Genomic DNA, 25511 nt, shown 5'->3' on the forward strand with positions numbered 1-25511 from the left:
TTGGTGCCAGCTTCTGAAGTTTTCTGTAAGAAGCTGCAAATGGAGCTGCCATTCATATCGCCATGAAGCTTGAACTTGAGGGCGGAGATCAGGACACAAACTCAAAGGAATTGAGAATGCAAATAAAAGGCCCCTCCCAAAGTTGGGAGGTGGTGGCGTCTGCCTTTAATGGGTGGCTCTCTGAGTTCGAGGCCAGCCTGGTCTATACGAGCTAGTTCCAGGGCAGGCACCAAAGCTACAGAGAAGCCCTGTTTTGAAAAACCAAAAAGAAAAAGGAAAAAAAAAAAAAGACATCAACACACATATACCTGGCCAAAACTACAGGAAATAGAAATACCAGGCAAAACCACATGGCCTTTATTTGGCTAAATGACAAAAGCCAAAATAACTCTGAACAAATTAGACAGGAAAGCGATACATTGAACTCTGAGGCAAAAACTCCCCTTGACTCCCACAGTGATGGGCAGGTGTTCGTGGCACAGGTGAGTCTTTCCAACAGTGTCTCCTGTTCAGGAATCTAGATGCTAAACACCTAAGCAGTCAGCTCTCACTGTTTAAAACAGTTCCCCCAAGACGGTGGGAGGTGCCCACTTCAACCTAGCAGAACCCGACCTGGGCCACCCGAATGTTAATCCTGCCATTCCTGTTCTCTACCCCAATCTCGTACCAACAAAACATTCTGGCAGACAGACTATTTTTCTTTTTCTTTCAGGAGAATTAACCTTTAATAATATTAAAGTCCAAGAACATGTTGTACTTATTTATTCTGAAAAATAGAAGCTAGGGACCATTCTTTATCCCATGATAATCTATTTTGTGAGAGAAAACAATCATTGTTATGACTTCGAAAAATACAACCTTTAAAAATACTTATATTGGTAAGCTTAAAAAAAATACCATTAGTTTTTAAAACATCGCTGGGGAAGCTTCCTTTGAACCCTGTGTGGGTTCAGTTTCGGCACATGTACGCTGACAGAAATGTAGAAGCTAAGGCTTTAGGGGATCAAACCAAGCAGGGAAACAGAACTAATCTGAGAAAGGACTGAAAGCTGATAAGGAACAGATCTCAAAGACGGCAGGCTCCGGGATGTGAACTACATGAGTGAGCACGCGCTGCGGACGCGACGAAGAACTGGCACGAGCCACTGTGGAGGGTTTTCCCAGATGACTGGCCAGATGTGCGGCCACTTGTGATAACAACTGCGGTACTACTGAGAAAGGGACCCGAAAAGAGCTCCCCATCTCTCTGCTCAGGATTTTCAGCCTTTGTACACTCCCAGTCCCCTCAAGTCTACAGAGGGTCTTTGGCTTAGCTCTCAGGAGCAGCTGCTGTGGGCACTAGCGATCTATTTCTGCTTTCTCTCTGTGGCAACTTCTATTCTCCAGTCTTCAGCCTGGTATATGAGAAGGGCAACATTCCTGTCCAGCCCACGTCCAGGCTAACTGCTATACTGGCCTCTTCCCAGCACCAGATAGACTCCGGTCAGCAGCCACTCCCTACGGCATAGAGGCTGCGAGGCCCAACACTTACGCTCTCCCACCCTTGCCGCTGCACCCTTCCATGCTGCCTGATTTGTATGTGGTCTCAGGGAAAGGTTCCTCAGCTGAGGTTGCACAGGAAGAGGTACAGATTGGTCAGACAGGACATCCAAATGCTTGGCCACATTTAACTAAGTACAGGTGGCCGACAGTTCAGCATCCCAACAGCACCTTTTTCTAGCACCTAGGACACTGACCCTCAGGTACCTAGCATGCTGCCATACCCTCAGCATTTCTGCTTCATGTCTAAGTTATCTGAGGATATGAGTGTTAGAAGACAGGAAAGGGTGAGGGACATTCCGAGGACACGAGTGTAGGCTAGTCCTAGCTATGGTACACATCTTCTCAGCCCAGGCTCTGAGGTTTGAGACCCTCTCCATTTCCACAGGGCTAGCTTGGGGATATGCACTGAGAGAACAAGCAGGCAAGTAGGTACTGATGTCATCGCCTGTGTGTACCTGGGAGAATAAGGCAGAGAGGAACACGGATCACCGAAGAGAAGACCAGAGTAGGAAGGGTAAAGGGAGCTGGGCAGCGCTACATGACATGGAAAACACTAATTTCAACAGGTTCTAGAAAGGGTTCCAGGCCAAGGCCATAGGAATCAGATCTGAGTGGTAACAGCACTTCACGAGAAGTTAGGAATGGTGTTCCCACAGGCTATTGAGACACCCAGATGTGGCTCTCCGGCCCTCTCCTCTGCTCTGCCTGCCTGAAAGACAGTTTAGGAGCCTAGGGAGTCCTGTCATGCAGACATTGCGTGGTGCTAGCCTCAGACTCTGAGGCTTAGCACAGCTTCCACCGGAGAGTATCTAGGGAGGGCTGTGAAGTGCTCACAGTCCCAGCAGAGGTACAAGGAAAAAGAAAATGTGGTTTTCTTTGCTGAAAACACTAAAGTTCCACCCCTACAAGGGGTATTTATGAGTAATGACAAGCAGGTCTTGGAATAAATAATTGTGCCCTAAATCCAGCTACAGGATAACTGACAGTGACGAACTTGCTGGGCCATGTAGTGCAGACTGAAAACATCAGCTCATACTCCATAGCAAGTGCTGAGAATCATCGTTCTTTGATTTGAAATTCAAGCTCTGTTTCCTCTGGAAACCAAACAGGTGCAGTGGAGGCATAAGTACCAGCACGGGGGGGCTAGGGGCTTGGACCTCTGTGTATCAGTAGTTTAGAGGGGACAGTGGGGGAAGTCCCTGCCAAGTGCAGCTCTTAGGGGAGAGTCTCGATGGGACACTGACTCAACCCAAGAGCATTCTTCAGAGGAACAGAGCCTGATAAGTGTTTTAGAGATCAAAGTGCTTTTGCTGCATGACCTGTGAAAACTCAAAGTGTTAAATATGGCAATAAGTAACATGGATTAACGGGCCAAGTTCAAGGTGAAACATTTACAGAGCATCCTTTGTATAAAGCCAGGCATGGTGCTGAACTGGCAGCTGCAGGGCGAGGGATGTATTCCCAACAGAAACTCAACCACAACTGCCCTTCACTAGACTGCGTTCACCCCACTCTCCTCTGCAGTACCAGCATCCCTCAGGGCTTCTTCCTTGACATGTAGGTTGCAGGAAAGAGATTGACAAGAGCTCCCAAATAGTTGGGCAACAGATTTTCTGAGATGAACGCAGCAGAAAAACTGCACCTGACGCTCTCTGGTTTGGTTGCATCCCCATCAGTGTCCGCATGGACCCCATGGGGTCCGACAAGAAACTCCTCAGGGAGCGAGAAAAGTGAGGCTCAGATCTCCTCCTTCCCACAGCCATGCTGACGCACGGGCCGGCAGGACACGCGGGGCATTGGGAGCTAATTCAGGTTTTAGATAAATAAGGGAAGTGGAAATTGCAATAGTATCACCAAATGACCCATCAGCATGGCTCTCTGTTGGAAGGATCTGGAAAGTCACTTTGCTCCAGAATGGAAGGCAAGCACTAGTGCATCAGGAAGAAAGGCCTCTGGGTATTACACACTTCCTTCTTCTGCCCACTCCTCAGGGGCAAAAAATTAGCTCTACTTACTATATTTGAAAGACTAATTTTTAAAAAATTAATAAAAATGTCAATTTCCCTGTCAAGATTACATGAGCATAAACAGCAAAGCGAAGTTCTGGGGAGGGAGGATGGATGCATGGCAGGCTTCTCGATGTGGCTGACCAGGGCTCGGGGCACAGGCTGTTTTGTCCCCCATTCCCAGGTCCTCCTGCCCATTTGTCTTTTCTATGTAGATGTCCTTAGGTTTAGTGTTGGGATCACAAAATGGAATTCGACAGAGAGCTTCTGGAGGTGATGGGCAGGGGAAGGGAGAGGGTACAAGATGAAAAGTTAGTCCTCTTCATCCTCGCTGATGTCACAGGTCACAGCCTTGCGCCTAGGGAGACTTGCTGGGGAGGAAGACGGGGAGGTCTTGCCAGAGAAGGGCCACCGGAAGGAGGGGGAGGGGGAGCGTTCGTGAGTAGGGCTGCTGCTGGGACTCTGCCTGGGACTGATGGCCTGCAGCATCCGACCTTTTCCCTCTTTCAGCATGTGTTTCTGGGGAGGGAGACCAAAGGCAGAGTTAGCAGACACCTATGGACCCCACGGGTCACCACCAGAGCCTCAGAAACCGCAAATAATTTTGAATCTCCCCTGTAATTACGTTTCCTTTTTATTGCTGAAGATCAAAGTTATGGTCTCAAGCACGTGAGGGAAACACCCTGCCCCTGCTAAAGCCAAGCATGACTGAAGAAGACAGGAGGGCACAACTGTGTCTGTCCTAAGCTCCCTCTCCACACTGGACCACTTTTCTGTGTCTTTACCTGCTTACCTCTTAGCCTTTCTTGACCTCCACCAGAGACATTCTTCAGAGGCTAGACTGCAGTCCACACGCCAGCCAAACACAAAGGCTCACTAATGGAGCTCTCTGTTTTGAGGGCACTGCTAGTCTCACTGGGGACCCACAGCAGCTCCTCACAGAGAGGAGGCTTCTTATCTGTGCTCTTTCTCCTTTCTCTTCCATGTTAGTGCAAAACACAGAAGGAGTGGCTAAGACTACCTAGTTATCTTGACTCCAGATGTCAAGGCTGACAGAGAGCTGACAAAATTAGTAGGAAAAAGTAAGACTGGATAAAATAACGTCTTAATTTTGATGTTCCTTTCTACTCAAAAAGTCTATATTCCTTTCCACAGCAGTGCAATTCTTGAATCCACTGTACATTGACTGGCTGTTGAAGTATTAGTATCACAAGTTCATGACCTGCCTTGGACCACATGGAGAGTTCAAGACCAGTCTGGGCACCTTAGGGAGATACTGCCTCAAAATAATAATTAAATAAGCCTGGTTGGTGGCACACAACTTTAATCCTAGCAGCTGGGAGACAGAGATAGGCAGATCACTCTGCGTCCTCGGCCAGCCTTGTCTACACTGCAAGTTTCAAGCTAACCAAGGCGACATAGTGAGCTCTTGTTTCAAAAATAAAGAATAGATAAATGAAAAGCCCCCCCCCACCATATTCCCTCAAGTGTTGGGGAGGAGGGCTCTCACCAGTGCTCCTTCTGGACCGAACATTTCCAGAAAACTTCCAATGAACTCTCGGGACTTCTCCTCCCACTTCTGGATGAGGTCAATGCTCTTTTCTTCCACCTTCTGCACAAATTCTTTTGATTTTTCTTCCACATCTTTCACTTTCTTCTTTACTTTATCAACCCGTTCTTGCAAGTGGTATTTCTTCTCCTAGGACAAAGTAAATGCTTTTTAAGACATAGTGCCCAGGCTGGAAGAGATGGTTCAGGTTCTGTTCTTCCAGAGGACCTGGGTTTGATTCCCAGCACCCACTTAAGACAGCTCACACCTGCCTCTGTGTCCAGCGCCCGAGAGCTCTCTGGCCCTGCTGGCATCTGCATTCACACGCACCTACCCACAGACATACATAATAATAAAAATCATAAATTAAACTTTCAATTTTTAAAATTCTGCTTTGCCTAACCTGTTCTGTATTTATTTAGGATAATAATAGGAAAGATAATCTATGGACAGTCATCTTATATGAAAGTATGATAATTTTTTTTCTTTTTTGGTTGTTTTAGATAGGGTTTCCTCTGTGTAACCCTGGCTGTCCTGAAACTTGCTCTGTAGACCAGGCTGGCATCGAACTCGGAAATCCATCTGCCTCTGCCTCCCAAGTGCTGTGATTAAAGGTGCACACCATCACACCTGGCTGAAAGTGTGATAATTTTAACACTGTAAAAGCTCTGGACTAAACTTACTACAACAGTGAGGGCAGAAACAGATCAGCATGCAGCCAAACAAAGTCAAGGTTTTAAGATAAATCTAATATAATGAAATAAAAATAAATATACCCAACATGACTCTTTCAGATGGGAATGTATAGCCACAAGATCACTACACAACACTACCAAAAAACAAGCCAATTATGCCAGAGTCAACATGGAAACACTAGATCCTTAATTAATTCATTATACTAGATGCCCCATTTCTAGCTCATTCCATGATGTTAGATAAATTGTCTGTCTGTGTGTGTGTGTGTACATGTCTATGCATGTGTGTGTAGGTCAGAGGTCAACATCATGAGTCTTTACCCACACTCCACCTATTTTCCTGAGACAGGCTCTCTGGCTGATCCTGGAGCACACTGATTCTATGAGGCTGGCCGGTTGCTGACTTTCAGTGCCCCTGCTGTCTTAGAGGATGTGCCATCCCTAGCTCTTTACATGAGTACTGGGGTCGCACTTAGGTCATAGTGCTTGCATATCAAGCACTCTACCAACCGAGCCATCTTCTTATTCTTAGCTCATGGTTTATTTCTTAGAAGTTGGAGATCTGTGCCCGGAGGTGGTGGTGCACACCTTTAATCCCAGAAGGCAGAGATAGGAGGATCTCTGTGAGTTTGAGGCTAGCCTAGTCTACCAAGTGAGTTTCAGGACAGGCTCCAAAGCAACAGAGAAACCCTGTCCTGAACAAACCAAGATAGATAGAAAGATAGATAGATAGATAGATAGATAGATAGATAGATAGACAGACAGACAGACAGACAGACAGATACATACATACATACATACAAGTTGAAGATCTGCTTGCTCATCTGGAAAATGATAAAAAAAAGTTGGTTCTACCAAAGTTCTTAAACATTAGTGTAAAATGGTATCACTGCTCTATGAAGAAGGAGTGGTGTTTAGTCAAATGTAAAGTACTGTATCATCTAAGCATGGCGGCACTTGCTAGTAACCCCATACTCAGGAGGCCAAGGCAGGAGGATCACAAGTTTTAAGTCAGTCTGGGCTAGGACTTCAGACCTTTTGTTAAAAACAAAACAATGTGGGGGTGGAGGAGGGGATAAGGTAGTCTCCGAATTTCTGTATCATAAGAAAGGAAGAGGCCACAGTATAGCTTAGTAACCCAGCTTGCGCTTGGCTGCACAGGTAAAGGGAGGTCACTGGATGCCTTGGGACCTGAGTTACGGATGATTGTGAGCTGAATGATGTTGGGAAAAGAACTGGGCCTCCAGAGGAGCAACCAGTGTGCCTAACCTCTGAGCCATCTCTCTAGCTCTTGCTTTTGGTTTATGAGACACTCGCTATGTATCTTAGATGAGCCTCATATTTGCAATCCCCCAGTCTCAGCCTCCTAAGTGCTGGGGATTATAGGTATGCACCACCACACTTGGCTCACTTACTTTTTTTTTTGTTGTTGTTGTTTTTTTGAGATAGGATCTCCTATATAGCCCTGGCTGCCCTGAAACACACTATATAGCAAGCTGACCTTGAACCTGAAGTGACCCTCCTGTCTTTGTCTCCCAAATCCTGGGATGAAGGGATGTAGCATTAAGGCTTATTCTGATTTACCTTACTGTTTCACAGAACTGGAAACAAATAAAGGATTTTGGCTAATTAATTGTTGCACAGAATATAGTTAGTAGATTTTTTTTTCTTTTTTTTTAATTGATATACATTTTTCTCTGTTCCCCTCCCCCCCTTAATCCTCTCCCAAGGTCCCCATGCTCCCAATTTACTCAGGAGATCCTGTCTTTTTCTACTTTCTACTTCCCATGTAGATTAGAGCTATGTAAGTCTCTCTTAGTGTCCGCATTGTTGTCTAAGTTCTCTGGGATTGTGGTTTGTAGGCTGGCTTTCTTTGCTTTATGTTTAAACACCACCTATGAGTGAGTATATGTGATAATTGTCTTTCTGTGTCTGGGTTACCTCACTCAAAATAATGTTTTCTAGTTCTATCCATTTTCCTGCAAAATTCAAGATGTCATTATTTTTTTCTGCTGTGTAGTACTCCATTGTGTAAATGTACCACATTTTCCTTATCCATTCTTTGGTAGAGGGGCATTTAGGTTGTGTCCAGGTTCTGGCTATGACAAACAAAGCTGCTATGAACATAGTTGAGTACATGTCCCTGTGGCATGATTGAGCATCCTTTGGATATATACACAAAAGTGGTATTATTGGGTCTTGAGGAAGGTTGTTTCCTAATTTTCTGAGAAATCGCCACACTGACATCCAAAAGGGTTATACCAGCTTGCATTCCCACCAGCAATGCAGAAGTGTTCCCTTTTCTCCACAACCACTCCAGCGTAAGTTGTCATCAGTGTTTATGATCTTGGCCATTCTTACAGGTGTAATATGGAATCTCAGAGTTGTTTTGATTTGCATTTCTCTGATGATTAAGGATGTTGAACATTTTCTTAAGTGTCTTTCAGCAACTTTAGATTCCTCTGTTGAGAGTTCTCTGTTTAGATCTGTACTCCATTTTTAATTGGATTATGTGATCTTTTGGTGTCCAATTTCTTGAGTTCTTTGTATATTTCAGAGATCAGACCTCTTTCTGATGTGGGGTTAGTGAAGATCTTTTCCCATTCTGTAGGCTGTCGTTTTGTCTTTCCTTTGCTTTCCAGAAGCTTTTCAGTTTCAGGAGGTCCCATTTACTATTTGTTTCTCTCAGTGTCTGTGCTGCTGGGATTATATTTAGGAAGTGGTTCCCTGTGTCAATGTGTTCAAGTGTACTTCCCACTTTCTCTTCTATAAGGTTCAGTGTGGCTGGCTTTATATTGAGGTCTTTGATCCATTTGGACTTGAGTTTTGTGCATGGTGATAGATATGGGTCTAGTTTCATTTTTCTACATGTTGATATCTAGTTATGCCAGCACCACTTGTTAAATATGCTTTCTTTTATCCATTTGATATTTTTTGCTTCTTTGTCAAAGACCAGGTGTTTGAAGATGTGTGGATTGATATCGAGGTCTACTATTCAGTTCCATTGGTCCTCCTGTCTGTTCTTATGCCAATACCAGGCTGTTTTCAGTACTGTAGCTCTGTAGTAGAGTTTGAAGTCAGGGATTGTGATGCCTCCAGAAGTTCTTTTATTGCCCAGGATTGTTTTGGCTATCCTAAGTATTTTGCTTTTCCAAATGAAGTTGAGTACCATTCTTTCGAGGTCTTTGAAGAATTTTGCTGGGATTTTGATGGGCATTGTGTTGAATCTGTAGATTGCTTTCGGTAAGATTGTCATTTTTACTATGTTAATTCTGCCTACCCAAAAGCATGGGGGGGGTCTTTCTACTTTCTGGTGTCTTCTTCAATTTCTTTCTTCAAAGATTTTAAATTTTGTCATACAAGTCTTCCACTTGTTTGGCTAGAGTTATTCCGAGATATTTTATGCTATTTGTGGCTATTGTAAAGGGTGTTGATTCTCTGATTTCTTCCCCAGCCCTTTTATCATCTATGTACAGGAGGGCTATTGATTTTTTTTTTTAGTTAATCTTGTATCCTGCTACATTGCTGAAAGTGTTTATAAGTTGTAGAAGTTCCTTGGTAGAATTTTTGGGATCACTATCATATCATCAGCAAACAGTGAGAGTTTGACTTCTTTTCCTTGATGTCCCTTTGGTGTCTTATTGCTCTAGCTAGGACCTCAAGGACTATATTGGGTAGATATGGAGAGAATGGACAACCTTGTCTTGTTCCTGATTTCAATGGAATCGCTGGAAGTTTCTTTCCATTTAATTTGATGTTGGCTGTTGGCTTGTTGTATATTGCCTTAATTATGTTTAGTTATGTTCCTTGTATCCCTGCTCTCTCCAAGATTTTTATCATGAAGGGATGTTGTATTTTGTCAAATGCTTTTTTGGCATCTAATGAGATGATCATGTGGTTTTTACTTTTCAACTTGTTTATATGGTAGATTACGCTGACAGATTTTCGTATGTTGAACCATCCCTGCATCTGTGGGATGAAGCTGACTTGATCATGGTGGATGATGGTTCTGATGTGTTCTTAGATTCAATTTGCTAGGATTTTATTTAGTATTTTTGCATCAATGTTCATGAGTGAGATTGATCTATAATAATCTTTCTTAGTATTGTCTTTCTGTGGTTTGGGTATCAGGGTAATTGTAGCCTCACAAAAAGAGTTTGGCAATGTTCCCTCTGTTTCTATTGTGTGGAATAATTTGGAGTATTGGTATTAGTTCTTCTTTGAAAGTCTTGTAGAATTCTGAGCTGAAACCATCTGGTCCTGGACTTTTTTTGGTTGGGAGACTTTTGATGACTGTTTCTATTTCTTCAGCAGTTATAGGTGTTTAATTTGCTTATCTGGTCTTGATTTAATTTTGGTAAGTGATATTTATCCAGAAAGTTGTCCATTTCCTTTAAGTTTTCCAATTTTGTGGAATACAGGTTTTCAAAATATGACCTGATGATCCTCTGTATTTCTTTGTGTCTGTTGTTATGTCCCCCTTTTCATTTCTGATTTTGTTAATTTGGATATTCTCTCTCTGCCTTTTAGTTAGTTTGGATAAAGGTTTGTCTATTTTGTTGATTTTTCTGGAAGAACCAACTCTTTGTCTCATTGAGTCTTTGAATTGTTTTTTTTTTCTATTGTGTTGATTTCAGTTCTCAATCTGATTATTTCCTGATATCTAGTTCTCTTAGGTAAGTTTGCTTCTTTTTGTTTTCAAATGTTCTGTTAATTCACTAATGTGGGATTTTCTAGCTTCTTTATGTAGGCATCTAGTGCTATGAACTTGCCTCTTAACACTGCTTTCATTGTGTCCCATAAATTTGGGTATGTTGTGTGGTCATTTCCATTGAATTTTAGGAAGTCTTTAATTTCTCCCTTTATTTCTTCCTTGACCCATTGATGATTCAGGAGAGCATTGTTTAATTTCCATGTGTTTGTGGGTTTTCTGGAATTAGTATTACTGTTGACTTCTAGTTTTATACCATGGTGATCTGATAAGGCACATTGGGTTATTCCAATTTTTTTGTATTTGTTGTTTGTTTTGTTACCAAGTATGTGGTCAATTTTTGAAAAGGTTCCATGAGGTGCTGAGAAGAAGGTATATTCTTTTCTGTTTGGATGAAATATTCTATAGATGTTAAATCCATTTGAGTAATAACAGTATTAACATCTGTTAGTTCTCTTATTTCTCTGTTCATTTTTTGTCTGACTGACCTGTCCAGTGGTGAGAGGGGAGTGCTGAAGTCTCCCACTATTAGTGTGTGGGGTTTAATATATGATTTAAGCTTTAGAAGTGTTTCTTTGACATATGAGGATGCCCTTGTATTTGGGGCATAGATGTTCAGTACTGAAATTTCCTCTTGATGGATTTTTCCTGTGACTAATATGAAATGACCTTCTTTGTCTCTTTTGACTGATTTTAGCTTGAAGTCTATTTTGTTAGATATTAGGATAGTTACACCCACTTGTTTCTTAGGTCCATTTGATTGATATATTTTTTCCCAACCTTTTACTCTGAGACAATGTGTCTTTGAGGTTGAGATGAGTTTCTTGTATGCAGAAGAGGGATGGATTCTGTTTTTGTATCTAATCTGTTAGCCTGTACCTTTTTATAAGTGAGTTGAGTCCATTTACATTAAGGGATATTAATGACCAGTGATTGCTACCTCCTGTTATTTTAGTTTTCAGTGTTGGTGATGTTAATTTGTGCATTGTTTTTCTTCTTTGATATTTGCTGTAATGAGATCATCAATTGTGTGAATTTTTGTTGATGTAGCCATCTTCCTTGGGTTGGAGTTTTCCTTCTAGTATTTTGTGTAGGGCTGGGTTTGTGGTTACGTATTGGTGAAATCTAGATTTGTTATGGAATATCTTATTTTGTCCTTCTATAGTGATCGACAGTTTTGCTAGGTATAGTAGTCTGGGCTGGCATCCGTGGTCTCTTAATGTCTGCATAATGCTTGACCATGACCTTCTGGCTTTCATTGTCTCCACTGAGAAGTCAGGTGTAATTCTGATAGGTCTACCTTTATATGTTACTTGGCCTTTTTCCTTTGCAGCTCCTAATATTCTTTCTTTGCTCTGTATGTTTAGTGTTTTGATTATTATGTGGTGAGAGGACTTTTTTTTTTTTTTTGGATCCAGTCTATTTGGTGTTCCATAAGCTTGTATCTTCATAGGCATATCTTTCTGTAGGTAGAGCAAGTTTACTTCTATGATTTTGTTAAATAAATTTTCTGTGCCTTTGAGTTGAACTTCTTCTCCTTCTTCTATACCTATTATTCTAAGATTTGGTCTTTTTATGGTGTCCCATATTTCATGGATATTTTGGGTTAAACTTTTGTTAAATTTAATGTTTTCTTTAACTGATGAGTCTATTTCCTCTATTTTATCTTCAGTGCTTGAGATTCTCTCTTTCATTTCTTGTATTCTGTTGTTCATGCTTGCATTTGTCGCTCCTGATCTTTTTCTCATGATTTCTGTTTCTATCATTCCTTTGGCTTGTGTTTTCTTTATTTTTTCTATCTCAGTTTTCAAGTCCTGAATAGCTTCTTTTAATGTTTGAGTTCTTTCTCTTGGTTTTCTTTCAGTGATTTGCTGATATCTTCCAATTTTTTGTTTGTTTTTTCCTCCATTTCTTTAAGGTAATTTCTCATTTCATTTTTAAGAATTTGAAACATTCTCTTGAGGTTATTTTTTACATCATTTTCTTCTGGTTCATCCATATTTGGTTGCTCAGGTCTTGTTTTTATAGGGTCTTTAGGTTTTACTGGTATTGTGTTGCTCTTTGTGGTATAGCATGTGATCTTACCTTTTCTACTCATCTTTTCCTCTAACAGGTGTGGCTGGGGCTGTCTTCTAGGTGCCAGTGGATCCAAAGCTCGGATGGTTGTCCTCGTGGTACAGTCAGTGTCGCAGTTCTAGTCATCCTGCTGGTTATTCCTGGTCCTGGAGGTAGCTCAGTACTCGATTTCTTCTTTTTAAATCAACTTTACTGAAGTATTATGTATATATAAAATTTATAGCATTTCTAAAAGCCAATATTAAGCAAAAGTACTTGCATGTTTATGAAACAGGACTTGCCCATGTGGGGAAACTGTGCATAAAGTGCTGTGTGTCATTAGCCACATGGGAAAGATCCATAGTTTTCAACACAGTCTCAAAAGAACACCCGATTAAAAAAAAAAAAAAAAGCAACCAAACAGTTAAGAGCCTCTCTAAATATACTGACATAGTGATATTTGTTATTTTTTTGAGACAGAGTGTCATGTTACTAATTCTAGCCTGAAAATTCTGATCGTACCCCTAGTTCTTTCCCTAGAACAGATATATCTGCACATATATATATATATATATATATATATATATATATATACCATAGGCACATATTTTTGCTGAATTGTTTATTTTATTTTATTTTTTTAAAGATAGGATCTCACTGTGTAGCCCTAGCTGGCCTGGAACACAGAGCTCTCCTTCCTCTGCCTCCTGAGTGCTGGGACTAAAGGCATGCGCCACCACGTCTGGCTTTGTTTGCCTGTCCTTGTATCAGTACACTGATCTTTTAGACCACGAGGGCAGAACCTGGGTGAAGTGATTAATGTGGTCTTTCCTGAAAAGAGGCGTACATTAGCTCTAGGGAATGATAATCCCAGCAGACTGAAAAGCGTGCGCAGCCCAGATGGAGAAGGAAGGTGTGCCCTACAGAAGCAGGGAACTGCAAGATGAGGTTGCAACTCACGTTGATAAAGCTGACATTGAGCTCCTTGGCAGTATAGCCCCTTTGGAGGTTCCGTCTCGCATACACATCATAGTCACGGACAATGCGGGTGATGATGTCTGATGTAGAGATACCTTCTGTCCTCTGTGTTGGAGCAAACATGCCTGAGTTGAAACAAACAGACAAACACTGTCATGTCGTAGACAGAACTTGGGACTAATACACTTCTTTTTCTCAAAAAACAGATTCCTCTTTAAATCCAGCACTTGGGAGGTAGAGGCAGGTGGATCTCTGTAAGCTCAAGGCCTGCCTGGTCTACACTGTCAGTTCCAGATCACAAAAAAGAAAGAAAGAAAGGAAAAAAGAAAGAAAAAAGAAAAGAAAGAAGGAAGGAGGGAGGGAGGGAGGGAGGGAAGGAAGGAAGGAAGGAAGGAAGGAAGGAAGGAAGGAAGGAAGGAAGGGTGAGCAAACTCTAGAAATCTGGCACACGGGAATCAAGGCCTAGGAGAAAGGAAGCAAACACTGTCATAGTAAGAAAAATAAGGGACTTGTCCTAAATTTAAGAGATGAAAATGAGCTGTTTGGACCAAGAATTGACGGGTATTGGTGGTGCTCACTTAGGCTGCTGTCCACAATTTGACTAGAAGCAGAATATGGATTTCTCAGAGTTCCTGCTCCCTACTGTAAAGCAGTGCCGTAGCTGGATCTCTGGAGTTGCCCAAGACCCCATAAAGTGAAGCTGAACCTCAGCTCACTCACCTGCTTCCTTGATGTGCTTATACACGTCATCGCTCCCCGCAGAAGAATAGGGGATATCGTCATGGGCTACGAAATCAATCTGAAAATAAGAAAATGTCAGCTCATCTCCAGGCTAACTACCACTTGGAAAGACACTGTAAATATTCTTGGGCTCAGAAAAAGGGAAACTGGCAAGGATCACACCTCAAAACCACCTTTTCTCTGTACCTTTTTACCTGTTTCATATATCCCACAATCTGCTGGGAAAGCAACCTAATTATTTATGGCTTCTACATAGCAAGTTTGCCAATTTCTTCTCCTGGTCTAAGAGAGAAATGCTGCCTCCCTCCGTACACCACCAGCATGCTATGTTCAGTGGAGCAGGAGAGGCGTCTGGTAAGCCAGTTAGTAGACAGAGCCTAGAAAGAAGGGAATTTCCCTGTCTTTCCAGGTCTATAGAAAAAGGCCACAAAACGGCTTCTAAAAGGGTGAAAGATTTTGTTATTGCTTAGTTAACTGCTTCTTCTCTTAGTTCCCAAGAAAAGGAGTATTTATAAATAGCAACTAATGTCTTTTCCCAGAACAAATATATTTGTTCTACCAAGAAATAGAAAACCCAAAGCGACAAGTGTTTGTCACAGGATTGCTGTAAACAGACTTCACAAGTTTAGGAAGATTGCAAACCCTCATCTAGTGACTCTCTCTGGACAGCCCGTAAACCTTTGTTAATGCAATACTAACTCAAGCAAACCCAACCCCCAGACGCTGCACAAGTGTGAAGCAAGCTCCTCAGGACCTAAGCTAACCTCTCCATCACCCATGAACAAGCCGACAGGATAGCAAAGTAAAGGCTCAGCAGCAAGCAGGCCACATGGTGAAGATTTACTGCTTACAAGGAGGAAGGGGGCATGGCAAGTTCACCTCTGGCACCTCTGTCTGGGGCCAGCTGTGTTGCAGAGGACACCTTGCAAACCACCCTGGGTTCCACTGTTAAGAGCTGATGGAGGAAAGCTGGAGAACCACAATAGGTCTGGGCTGGTGAGTTGGCAAGCAGGTAAAGGCACCTGCTGCCAAGCCTCGTTATCCAGTTTCATCCCTGAGAAAACTGGCGCCCCCACACTGTTCTCTAACCTTTATGTGTGTGTTATGGCCCCCATACATACACACGAGGAGTAAATAAAGTAAATAAAATGTAGTAAATGGTCTGTCCTAATCCTAAACAGTTACAATAACTCTCCACTGGCTTCAGGCCTATTCAAGTACTGCCTCAGAAGAAAGGCGGCTTTGTTCTTTCCTGCCTCCTGCAATGATCCACGCCCCCACGCAGAGAAGTAACAATATGTACACTGTTTCTCAGACTTGAGGGTCTCTAACCACTGTAACAAATCCATCCCTTTCATGGCCACCTTGAGGTTTTTGGGTTTTTTATTTATTTATTTATTTATTTATTTATTTATTTATTTATTTATTTATTGGCTTTTCGAGACAGGGTTTCTCTGTAGCTTTGGAGCCTGTCCTGGAACTAGCTCTTGTAGACCAGGCTGGTCTCTAACTCATAGAGATCCGCCTGCCTCTGCCTCTTGAGTGCTAAAGGTGTGCGTCACCCGCCCGGCTCATGCCCACCTTTGTAGGAAGCATGCTTCAATACAGGAGAATTCAAAGGCAGGGGGGTTTTAAATAATAATTACTTCTTAAAACAAGAGTGAAAAACACCCCTGGTTTTTGTTCCCTCACAATTTCTAGCCCCAAACCAAAGCTGAAAGTAAACTTAAATCAACAGAAGAGGAGAGGAAAGGAGGGAAGCAGAGAAAAATGTATAGCTCAATAAAATCAATAAAAAATAAATAAAAAATATTAACAGAAGAAAACATGTGCTATTTCCTAAATGCAAAGCTTTTCTTCTTGAATTCAGTTTTTGTTTGTTTGTCTTTTTGAAAAGTATTATTTTTATATTTTGTGTGTGCCTGGTGCCCATGGAGGCCATAAAGTGTTGGATCCTTCAGAACTGGAGTTACAGACAGTGTGAGCTACCATGTGGTGCTGGGAACCAGACTCAGCTTCTGTACAAAACAATAAGTGCTCTTACCCACACAGTCATCTCTCCAGCCACTTTGAAAAAGATTTTATTAGTAGTGTGTGTGTGTGTGTGTGTGTGTGTGTGTGTGTGTGTGTGTGTGTGTACAGTTGTCTATGAAGCTCTATGGAACCCAGAAGAGGACACTGGATCCTCTGCAGCTGGAATTACAAGCCACTCCATGTGGGTACTGGGAATAAACTCTGGTCTTTTGAAAGAACACAAACACATTTTTAAAACTACGGAGTCTTCTCTCCAGCATATGTTTGATTGTTTTTGAGACAAAGTCTTTATTATGTCGCTCAAGCTGGCCTCAAACCTGTGGTCCTCCTGCTTCAGTCTCTTGGCTTTGGAATATAAACACTTTTTGTACATTTAAAAAATTAAATCTATTTATTTTGTATGTGTACAACTTGTTCATGAATGTGTGCATGTAGGCAGAGGGTAACTTGCAGGAGTCAGCTCTCCCTTCTAGCATGTGGTTCCAGGGTTCAAATTCAGGTCATCCGACTGGGCAGCAAGTGTCTCTACCTGCTGAACTGTCTCTTAACCCAGATAGATAAACCCCGCCAATATATGGCTAAAACTATGGCTATTCTAAAGAGATTAGCACGCTATAAGGGTAGGTCACACCTATTGTGTGGGGGAACACGCCATGTAGCCAGACAGTTCATTGACGTCCTGCTAACAGTGTACCTGGAGCACATTCATTAGTTTCTCTGGGCCTTGTTCTCCATATGTAAAGGAAAGAATAATCCCCACAAGATGGCTGTGAGGAACAACTAGAACACAGCGACTATAAAAATACATGACGGATAGACTAGCCTTCTGTCTCAGGCACCGAGGGGATGCTGGAACTAGGAATGAGTGCACATGGCCAGTTTCTTACCCGGTGCTCGGCCAGGAACTCAGGTGTCAGTGTCCAGGGGGCGTTCCTCACCACCTCGTCCACGTAGCGGCAGTGCTGCACGGCGTCGTAACGCTCGTTTTCGTTCATCACAGTGAAGCCCTTGAAGTTGTGCGTTAGCTCATCACTGCAGACTGGGTTCACAGCACCAAAGTCGTAAGTCAAGGCCCCTCTGTCTACCCTTCCCCAGTCACCAACCTTCCCCATCTTCTACTTTCTAGGCCAGTAACAGTGCTGATCCCATCCCCACCCAATCAGGAGACGAACCTTTTGATATAGTTCAGCCTGGGTACCGATGGTTTTCATAACTAACTACACTAAGGCTCACACTTTTGAAAAGAAGGTAAAACGGAACTCAGATTTTGACTTTGAAATAAACACCAGCGGAGCTTTTCAAGCTGAAGAGACGGCTCAGCAGCTAAGCACTGGCTGCTCTTATAAAATACCCAAGTTTGAGTCCCAGCACTCACACCTGTCTTTTAGACCCACAGATCTAATGTCCTCTTCTGAATTCCTCAGGCACCAGGCACACATATGGTACAGAAACACACATAAAGACCAACCAACTTACCAAACAAAACAAAAACAAACAAACCAACCTACCCATACACATAAATTTTAAAAACGCTTTCTTATTTTTCTAAGATTAGACTTGACCATAACGTTTGCTTGGCAGACTTTTCTACCTCTGTGAAGTCAAAGCTGATGAGGTGTTTTTTTATAAGTCTTTTATTATTGTTATTATTATTATTTTATGATTTATTTATCTTTTATTTTATGTGCATTGGTGTGAAGGTATCAGATCCCCTGGAACTGGATTTTCAGACAGTTGCCATGTGGGGGCTGGGAATTGAACCTGGGTTCTCTGGAAGAGCAGTCAGTGCTCTTAACCGCTGAGCCACTTCTCCAGCCCCCTGATGAGGTGTTTTTAAGTAGAGATCAGAGCCCCTCTATAATTGTGGAACCTCAGCTATGGACTGTGAGATAATCCAGGCCCTCTCAGTGCGCTTGCTGCTGATCTACCCTATAGATTGTATCTGGGGCAGCTTGTGCCATACCCTTCCTTTCATAAATGTAACCAGGGCCGATGACTGCACTCAAGTCACACAAGCAGGAGGGAGACTGTTCTTTCTGAACAACACCCAGAACCATCCGATGCCCTCTTACCTCCCACAAAGAGAGAACAACACCCAGAACCATCCGATGCCCTCTTACCTCCCACAATGAGGTAGGTATTAGGGAAAAGGTTCTTCGCTTGCATCAGAGCCCGGGCATGACCGGAGTGAAATAAGTCAAATATTCCATCCGCATAAACTCTCACAGGCCGCTCACCTGAATCCAAATAAAAGAGCTCATCACAAAAATACATTTACTCAACCCCTCACACCTGAGCACTGTGACAGAAGCACTGTGGAACTCTCATTCATTTCATTCTCGTCAGTTCTCTAGGGCCAGGCCTGGTGACACAGACCTATAATCCTGGCCACTCTGAAAGCTGAGGCAGCTTGGGCTACACAGTGACATCAAGGCCAGTCTGAACAATGCAGTGAGACCCTGTCTCACAATGAAAATAACCCAATAGTAGAGATCTTGCATACGGCCCTAAGGTCAGCTGCCACTACCATAAAATAAAATAAAAGCAAACATAAGCGATTTTACTATTACACAGTCTCAGCAAATGAGTACAGAAGATTTCCTGAACACAGGATTTCCCTTAGTGAGAGCAGCAATTTCTCTCTGGCCTCTGGAATTAGACTGCAGTCCATGTTTTTATATGGATTAAGTATTTTCCCCTTAATACTACCTTAGAAGTGATGTTAAATATATAGTCAATAAACACATTTTTTTGTTTGTTTTTCGAGACAGGGTTTCTGAGTAGATTTGGAGCCTGTCCTGGAATTTGCTCTGTAGCCCAGGCTGGCCTCAAACTCACAGAGATCCCTCTGCCTCTGCCTCCTGAGTGCTGGGATTAAAGGCATGTGGACACATTGCCTGGCAATACATATACATTCTGAAGTTCAAAATCCTCACCTTACAAAAAAGATTAACTTTGAATTATGTGTATGGAGGGGGTATGTGCATGTAAGTACAAGTACCTGCCCCAGAGACGTCTGGGACAAGCGACCATGAACTGCCCATATGGGGCTGGGAACGGAGCTGTGGGGTTCTGCAGGAGCAGCCCCCACTCTTAGCCACTAAGCTCCAAGCTCTCATCTGAGATGACATTTCAAGTCAGAAATAAAAATGTGTTTCCTGTATTATAAAATGACTACGTCTTGATGGTGTGACATCCACAGAGTACTGGAAGAACACAGCGGGAGCCATCTTCCTCTGTGTTTATTATACTCTGTGTTTAAACGGAACATAATGAAACTGTTCTGACTCTCGTTTTCAATTTGCCGTGCTTGTTAATAACTAATGCTTAGATTTGAAAATTAATGCTAGTAGGCACAGTGGGGCATGTATTTAATCCCAGGACCCGGAAGGCAGAGCCATCTGAGTTCAAAGTCAGCCTGGTCTACATAGCAAATTCTAGGTCAGCCGGGGCTATGCAGTGAGACCCTGTCTCAAAAAAACAACCAAAGCCTACTGCTGCCTGGAAGTAATAAATGATCTGGAGGTTTTGGCTGAAATAGAGGGAGGATGGATATATAATCAGAGCAGAACATCCTGGAAGCATTTCTCCCTCCTAGTAAGCATGACAGGACACTTCTCAGATAAATGAAGTGCTTGAAAATAAAATATAAATATTTTAGGACTTTTCATTATAGCTTTTCATTTTTCCATTACTTAGAATAAAAAAGAACTGTCTATTGAGTTATTTTTAGTGGCAATGGCCTATATGAAGTCAGAAAATTATCTCCCAGTGTATAAGACTAATCCCAAGGTAAAAAGTAAAACAACAAACAGACAAACAAGCACTGGCATAATGCTTGCTGTGCTCCAAATGAGAACTCCCAGCAGCCTAAGAACTCGGTCACTATGACACTGAAGAGCAGCTGTTTCACTGTAGGCGTAGAAGCCAGCAGTAGGAACACTGGCACCTTTTTAGGGAAGAAGGGCCAGAGGGTTCTAATAGATAGAACTGAGCCTGGAGAATTTACTTCTCCCTCCTGTCCCAAGGGCTGTAAGCTTTGCACAGTGGTATCACAGCCAATGAGGCTTATTCAGGGCATGATTATTGCTAATTAAAAACTCTTAAGGGATGTGGATCAGAGAAGAGGAAATGGTTATTAAGAGGTTTGGGTTTTTAGAATAGTTTTTTTTTCCACAAACACATAATTTTTTTTTTTTCAAGACAGGGTTTCTCTGTAGCTTTGGAGCCTGTCCTGGGACTCCTTTTGTAAATCAGGCTGGCCTCAAACTCACAGAGATCCATCTGTCTCGGTCTCTCGAGTGCTATGATTAAAGGCATGTGCCACCACCTCCCAGCTCATAATTTCTTAGAAAGGAAATTCAGCAATATTTACCAAAGACAAATGGCAAATGTCTGGCTCTTTTGACCTGGCCATTCTCATTCTGGAAAACTATCTTTCAGATATACTTTCATTGCAAATACTTATATTTGCAATAGCAAAGGTGTGAAGACAACATTGCATTGGAAAACTGAGTCCAGGACAAGGTGGGAGGGGATGTAAACTAAGAGCCACGCTGGCTGCTGTAAGAGGGACACATGTGGCTGGGAGACAGAGCAGGAAGAGGAAGATGGCTCCCGTTATGTTCTTCCAGTACTCTGTGGAAGTCATATCATCAAGACTCATTCATTTTACAAAACAGGAAACACACTTTTGTTTGTATTATTTAAACTTTTATCTAGTATGTATGCATGTGTATGACACAGAAACAGAGAGTGAACACATACAAGAATGCCATGTGACATGTAGAGAACAGAGGACAATGAGCAGGAGCCACTACGAAGGTTCTGGGGAGTGAACTCAGGTTGTCAGTCTTGGAAGCAAGCTCCTTTACCCACTGAGCCATTTGCTAGCCCAAAATTTTTGAATAAAGTAAAACATTAATATAATGAAAAATAATAGAATGGGCATTTTTCTTTTGGTGCTAAAAATTAAACCCAGGAATTCCTGTGCCTGCTTTATCATTGAGTTACACCTTTATCCTATAATATATTTAATATTATAAGACATATATTAATACTGTTCTATAATACAAGGGTTAGCTCAAGTTGTCAACCAGCTACCTTCCTCTTTAAGCCTAAGTTTATTCATCTATAGGACAAAGTAAAATAAAACATGAGTCATACAATCAGCCAGGAAGTGATGGCACTCATCTTTAATCCCAGCACTTGGGAGACAAAGGCAGGAGGATATGAGTTCAAGGCCAGCCTGGTCTACAGAGTGAGTTCCAGGACAGTCAGGTTTATATAGAGAAACTCTGTCACAAAACCAACAAGCAAAAATAAAAAAAAAAAAATCAAACATATACAATCTTAATCCTTGAACTAATGAAGAAACTAACACTGGATTTTCCCAAGCAAGGCTAAGGGGGCTATTATATGATATCACTTGATCCCAGAAGGTAAAGGCTAGAAGACTGTAAAAGCTATGAACATATTACAGTCTAGCCAAACAAGGGAAAACAAGGGCAGCCTGGCTGAGGAATCACACTGTCCAGAGAGTGGAAGAGCTAACGTTACAGAGGGAAGTTGCTTGCCAGCACAGTAAACCATCACGAACCTTTCTCCAGCCAACCTACACCTCCATGTGTCCTATTACCTCTAGAGCGCCCTTCCCGACCATTGACAGCTCAGTGTGCTGAGACCTCACCTCCAGTGTTCGGTAACACAGGTGCTATATTAGCCAAGCGGTCAGCAGGAGCCACTGTTGCACAGGTCTTGGGAAAAGCAAGCACCAGAAATTCTTTAACCAAATAAAACACACCCCGATTGACAACCATCTCAGCTTACTAAGAGCAACCTCCTGTCGCCCTCTGGGTTATAAATAAGGTAGTTGCATTACTCTGGCTAAGTAAGCTAAGCCAGGCTCAGTTCACTGTCTGCTGAGACACCCTCTCACATCAGTCATGGAACCCCTGCCTTTGATCCATGTTTCCTTCCTTTCTCTGAGTTAGACACACTGCTGTTTCGTCATCTTCCAATAGATGCCTGAAGGTGAGCTCACCTGCTCTATCATAGCTCTACCTCTGACTAAAGACTTCTGTTCTAGTGTACAGCCTCCCTCTTAAGCTCCCTGAAGTTTCCTAGTGAAAACCTTGGGGAGATGAACAGGAAGGAAATATTTCTGTGTCAGTTATTAGAATTCCCTGACTGGCACAAGAACCTTTCTTGTTTTATTCCTTGTCCTACATCGACACAAATATATTCTTATCTAACATAAGAAAAGATACAGCAAGAGGAAGATTCGAGAAAAAACAAGAGGTCAAACCAGTTGGCCAACTTTACCGGAGAGCTCGCTAAAACCCCCAAATTTGTGGCTCTCTCTGAGGACTGAAGTTCGGTTCCCAGAATCTATGTGGCAGCTTGCTACCACCTGTAACTTCAGGTCTCAGGGATCCAATGCCCTCTTCTGGTCTTCTCTGACACCAGGCATATACATGGTGGGCATACACACATGCAGGCAAAACACTCACACATAAAAAGACAAAAATAAACTAATAAAAAATAAGATGCAGTAATTTCATCAAAAGCTCCCCCTCATTGCTTAGCATAATGCCTACAAAGAGCAATGCCTCTCAGCTGTGGAGAAGACCAAGATGAAGGATCTAGGCCTTAGCCTCCACTGATAGCACTCACTGTCTCTCACTGTAGAGCTAGCTTTACTTCTTATTTTCTGTTGACTTTACCTGCTTTCTTAATTTTTTCACATATATAATGAAGATAATCTCAAGCATTATTTAGAAATTATATTCTACACTGGGTGGTGCTGGCTCACGCCTTTAATCCCAGCACTCAGGAGATGGAGACAGGAGGATCTCTATTAGTTTGAGGCTAGCCTCATCTGCAGAATGCGTTCCAGGACAGTCAGGGCTATGCAGAGAAACCCTGTCCCCCAAAAAAGTATTTTTTCTAAAATTTTTAAATAATTAAAATCATCAGTGTTTATCTATTAAAAGATTCAAAACCTGGGAATACTGCAGCACCTTTTCTTTTCTTTCTAAACACGGACCTCAGGTCTCAGGCACGCTAAGCCCAGGCTCTCCCTCTGAGCTCTCCCTCAGCACACCACTACTTTTCTGATGCACCACGATGACGCGCGGATGCTAATAACAACCCGGATAACTGTGAACAGACCTGAGCAGAGGGTAAATTCTGAATGTGTGTCATACACAATGCATAAAGTTGTTGACTACAACAAGTTCTACTACTACAGCTGACTGTGAAACATGAACTGTCTGTCGGCATTTTGAAATTTGACCTCCAGGCCTGCCTATTTGAGTTCAAGTCCCAAGACTTATGGTAGAAGAAAACCAACTACTGAAAGTTGTCCCTGACCTCAACATGTATACTGTGTCACACATACACACACACACACACACACACACACACACACACACACAAAATAAGTACATAAATGTAATTTTAAAAATTTAAGAGGCTACATAGTGAAAATCTGTCCTAATAACTAAATAAATTAAATTCACTTCATGAATAGAAAGGCTGTGATCAACATGAGTCATACCTAAATATTTTGCAGAAATCAAGCCCTCAGGAACTAGATTTTTGTTGTCTTAGGAATCTAGGGATCATAATAATTTACACAACCAAAACATAGTCAAAGGGTCTTGGGATTCCTGGTCATCGACATTGCCCAGCAGCAGGTATAGTTGTATGTTACTAGTCTTCACTTAGAAGGAAACAAACAAACACAATTAAGAAGTAATCACAGTGCACAAATTTAATCTCAGCACTTGGGAGGCAGAAGCAGGTGGATCTCTGTGAGTTTGAGTCCAATCTGATCCAGAGGGACTCTGGACAGCCAGACAGCCAGACAGTTCCAAGACAGCCAGGGCTACATCAAGAGACCCTGCCCAAAACAAACAAAGAAACAAACAAAAAACCAAAAGCAGTCACATCCAGCAGAGGTGGAGCCTTTATCCCAGTGCTGGAGTAGGGGTGGAGGGGTAGAAGCAAATGGTCTTTGTGAGTTCCAGGCCAACCGGGAAGAAGGATGAGGGGTAAGATTCATAAACACATTGTGTCTGTATGAGAATGTGCTGTGGTTGTAATGGCCTCTTACTCTGTGTTTGCCTAGAGCTAAGTGCAGCCCTATATTTGCAGAGTAGACAGAATACTTATCAGAACTGACAAAGGAGTAGAAAAGGGAAGAGAATGGAGGATTTATAGACAAGAAGGAAAGAATATCTGCCTGCATGGTAGTATTTACAGTACATGCTTATGAGGGGTTTCATTTATTTGTGAGGATAGGTGGTTTATTTTGGTTTTGGGTTGTTGTATTGGGTTTTTCTGCTTTTGGTTTTTTGGTGTGTGTGTGTGTGGGGGGGTATTTTGCCTTCATATATGTCTGTGTATCTTGTTCATGCAATACCCACAGAGGCCAGAAAGGGTGTCAGGTCCTTGAGGCTGGAGTTAATGGGTAAGTCATCTAAGCCCAAGGTGGGTGGTATTTTGAGACAGGGTCTCAACTTCAAGCTGGCCTCAAATTTTCTAGTGGTAGCCAAAGACAATCCGAAATGATCTTCGTGCCTCCACCCCCAGCTGAGGTTACAGGTGTGCCACCACACACCTGAGTGCTTCTATGTATGGTGATCCCCAAAGCCAACTGTTCAAAGCAGAAGAATCCCCAGAACATATATTAATAATTATCAGGGGCCAATGACACAGTTCAACGAGTGAAAGCACTTGTCACACAAGTCTGGTGACAGGCATTTGATCTCCAGAACCCATGAGGAGGCAGAAGGAAAGAACTCACTTGTTTCCTGACTTCCTCACATGTACTGTGGCACTCATGCCCACATATACACAGAATGCACACACACAATCAATATGCATATGCACACACATGTACACACATGCATGCACATGAGTGCTCACTAAAAAAATTACTTGGCCAAAATTGTTAACTAATGATATATATTAAACCTATAAAGAAAATGGGCATTAAAAATAATAAAGCAAGCATTTTAAAAAGAATACAATTATATCATTAAAGATAAAATTAAGAGATGACTCTTTCCCAATGAGATGTTTTTGTTTTCCATCAATCAGGAACATCATAGTTGACTGACACTTTGAGAAAAAATTACGGAGGAAATTCTGAGGCTAGGAAAAATATATGACAGTTTGATATATTAATTATT

The 25511-nt window shown here is 42.2% G+C and overlaps 1 protein-coding gene across 4 annotated transcripts in view; it reads right to left on the bottom strand.

Annotated features, from left to right (window-relative positions):
- Nucleotides 1-334: 334 nt before the first annotated feature.
- Nucleotides 335-25511, bottom strand: part of Pcyt1a (phosphate cytidylyltransferase 1A, choline) — a 51137-nt gene continuing 25960 nt past the window's right edge. For all 4 annotated transcript variants that reach the window (XM_048454031.3, XM_048454033.3, XM_087901463.1 and 1 more), the window contains exons 4-9: nucleotides 18432-18548; nucleotides 17199-17350; nucleotides 14257-14335; nucleotides 13519-13661; nucleotides 5059-5247; nucleotides 335-4067 (exon numbers count right to left, since the gene is read on the bottom strand). In XM_048454031.3, the coding sequence (XP_048309988.1) occupies nucleotides 3861-4067; nucleotides 5059-5247; nucleotides 13519-13661; nucleotides 14257-14335; nucleotides 17199-17350; nucleotides 18432-18548 (887 nt within the window). In that variant the 3' untranslated portion in view covers nucleotides 335-3860. The remainder of the gene's footprint in view (nucleotides 4068-5058; nucleotides 5248-13518; nucleotides 13662-14256; nucleotides 14336-17198; nucleotides 17351-18431; nucleotides 18549-25511) is intronic.

This window comes from Myodes glareolus, chromosome 2 (assembly GCF_982192425.1).
Source record: "Myodes glareolus chromosome 2, mMyoGla1.1, whole genome shotgun sequence".
Lineage (NCBI taxonomy): Eukaryota > Metazoa > Chordata > Mammalia > Rodentia > Cricetidae > Myodes > Myodes glareolus.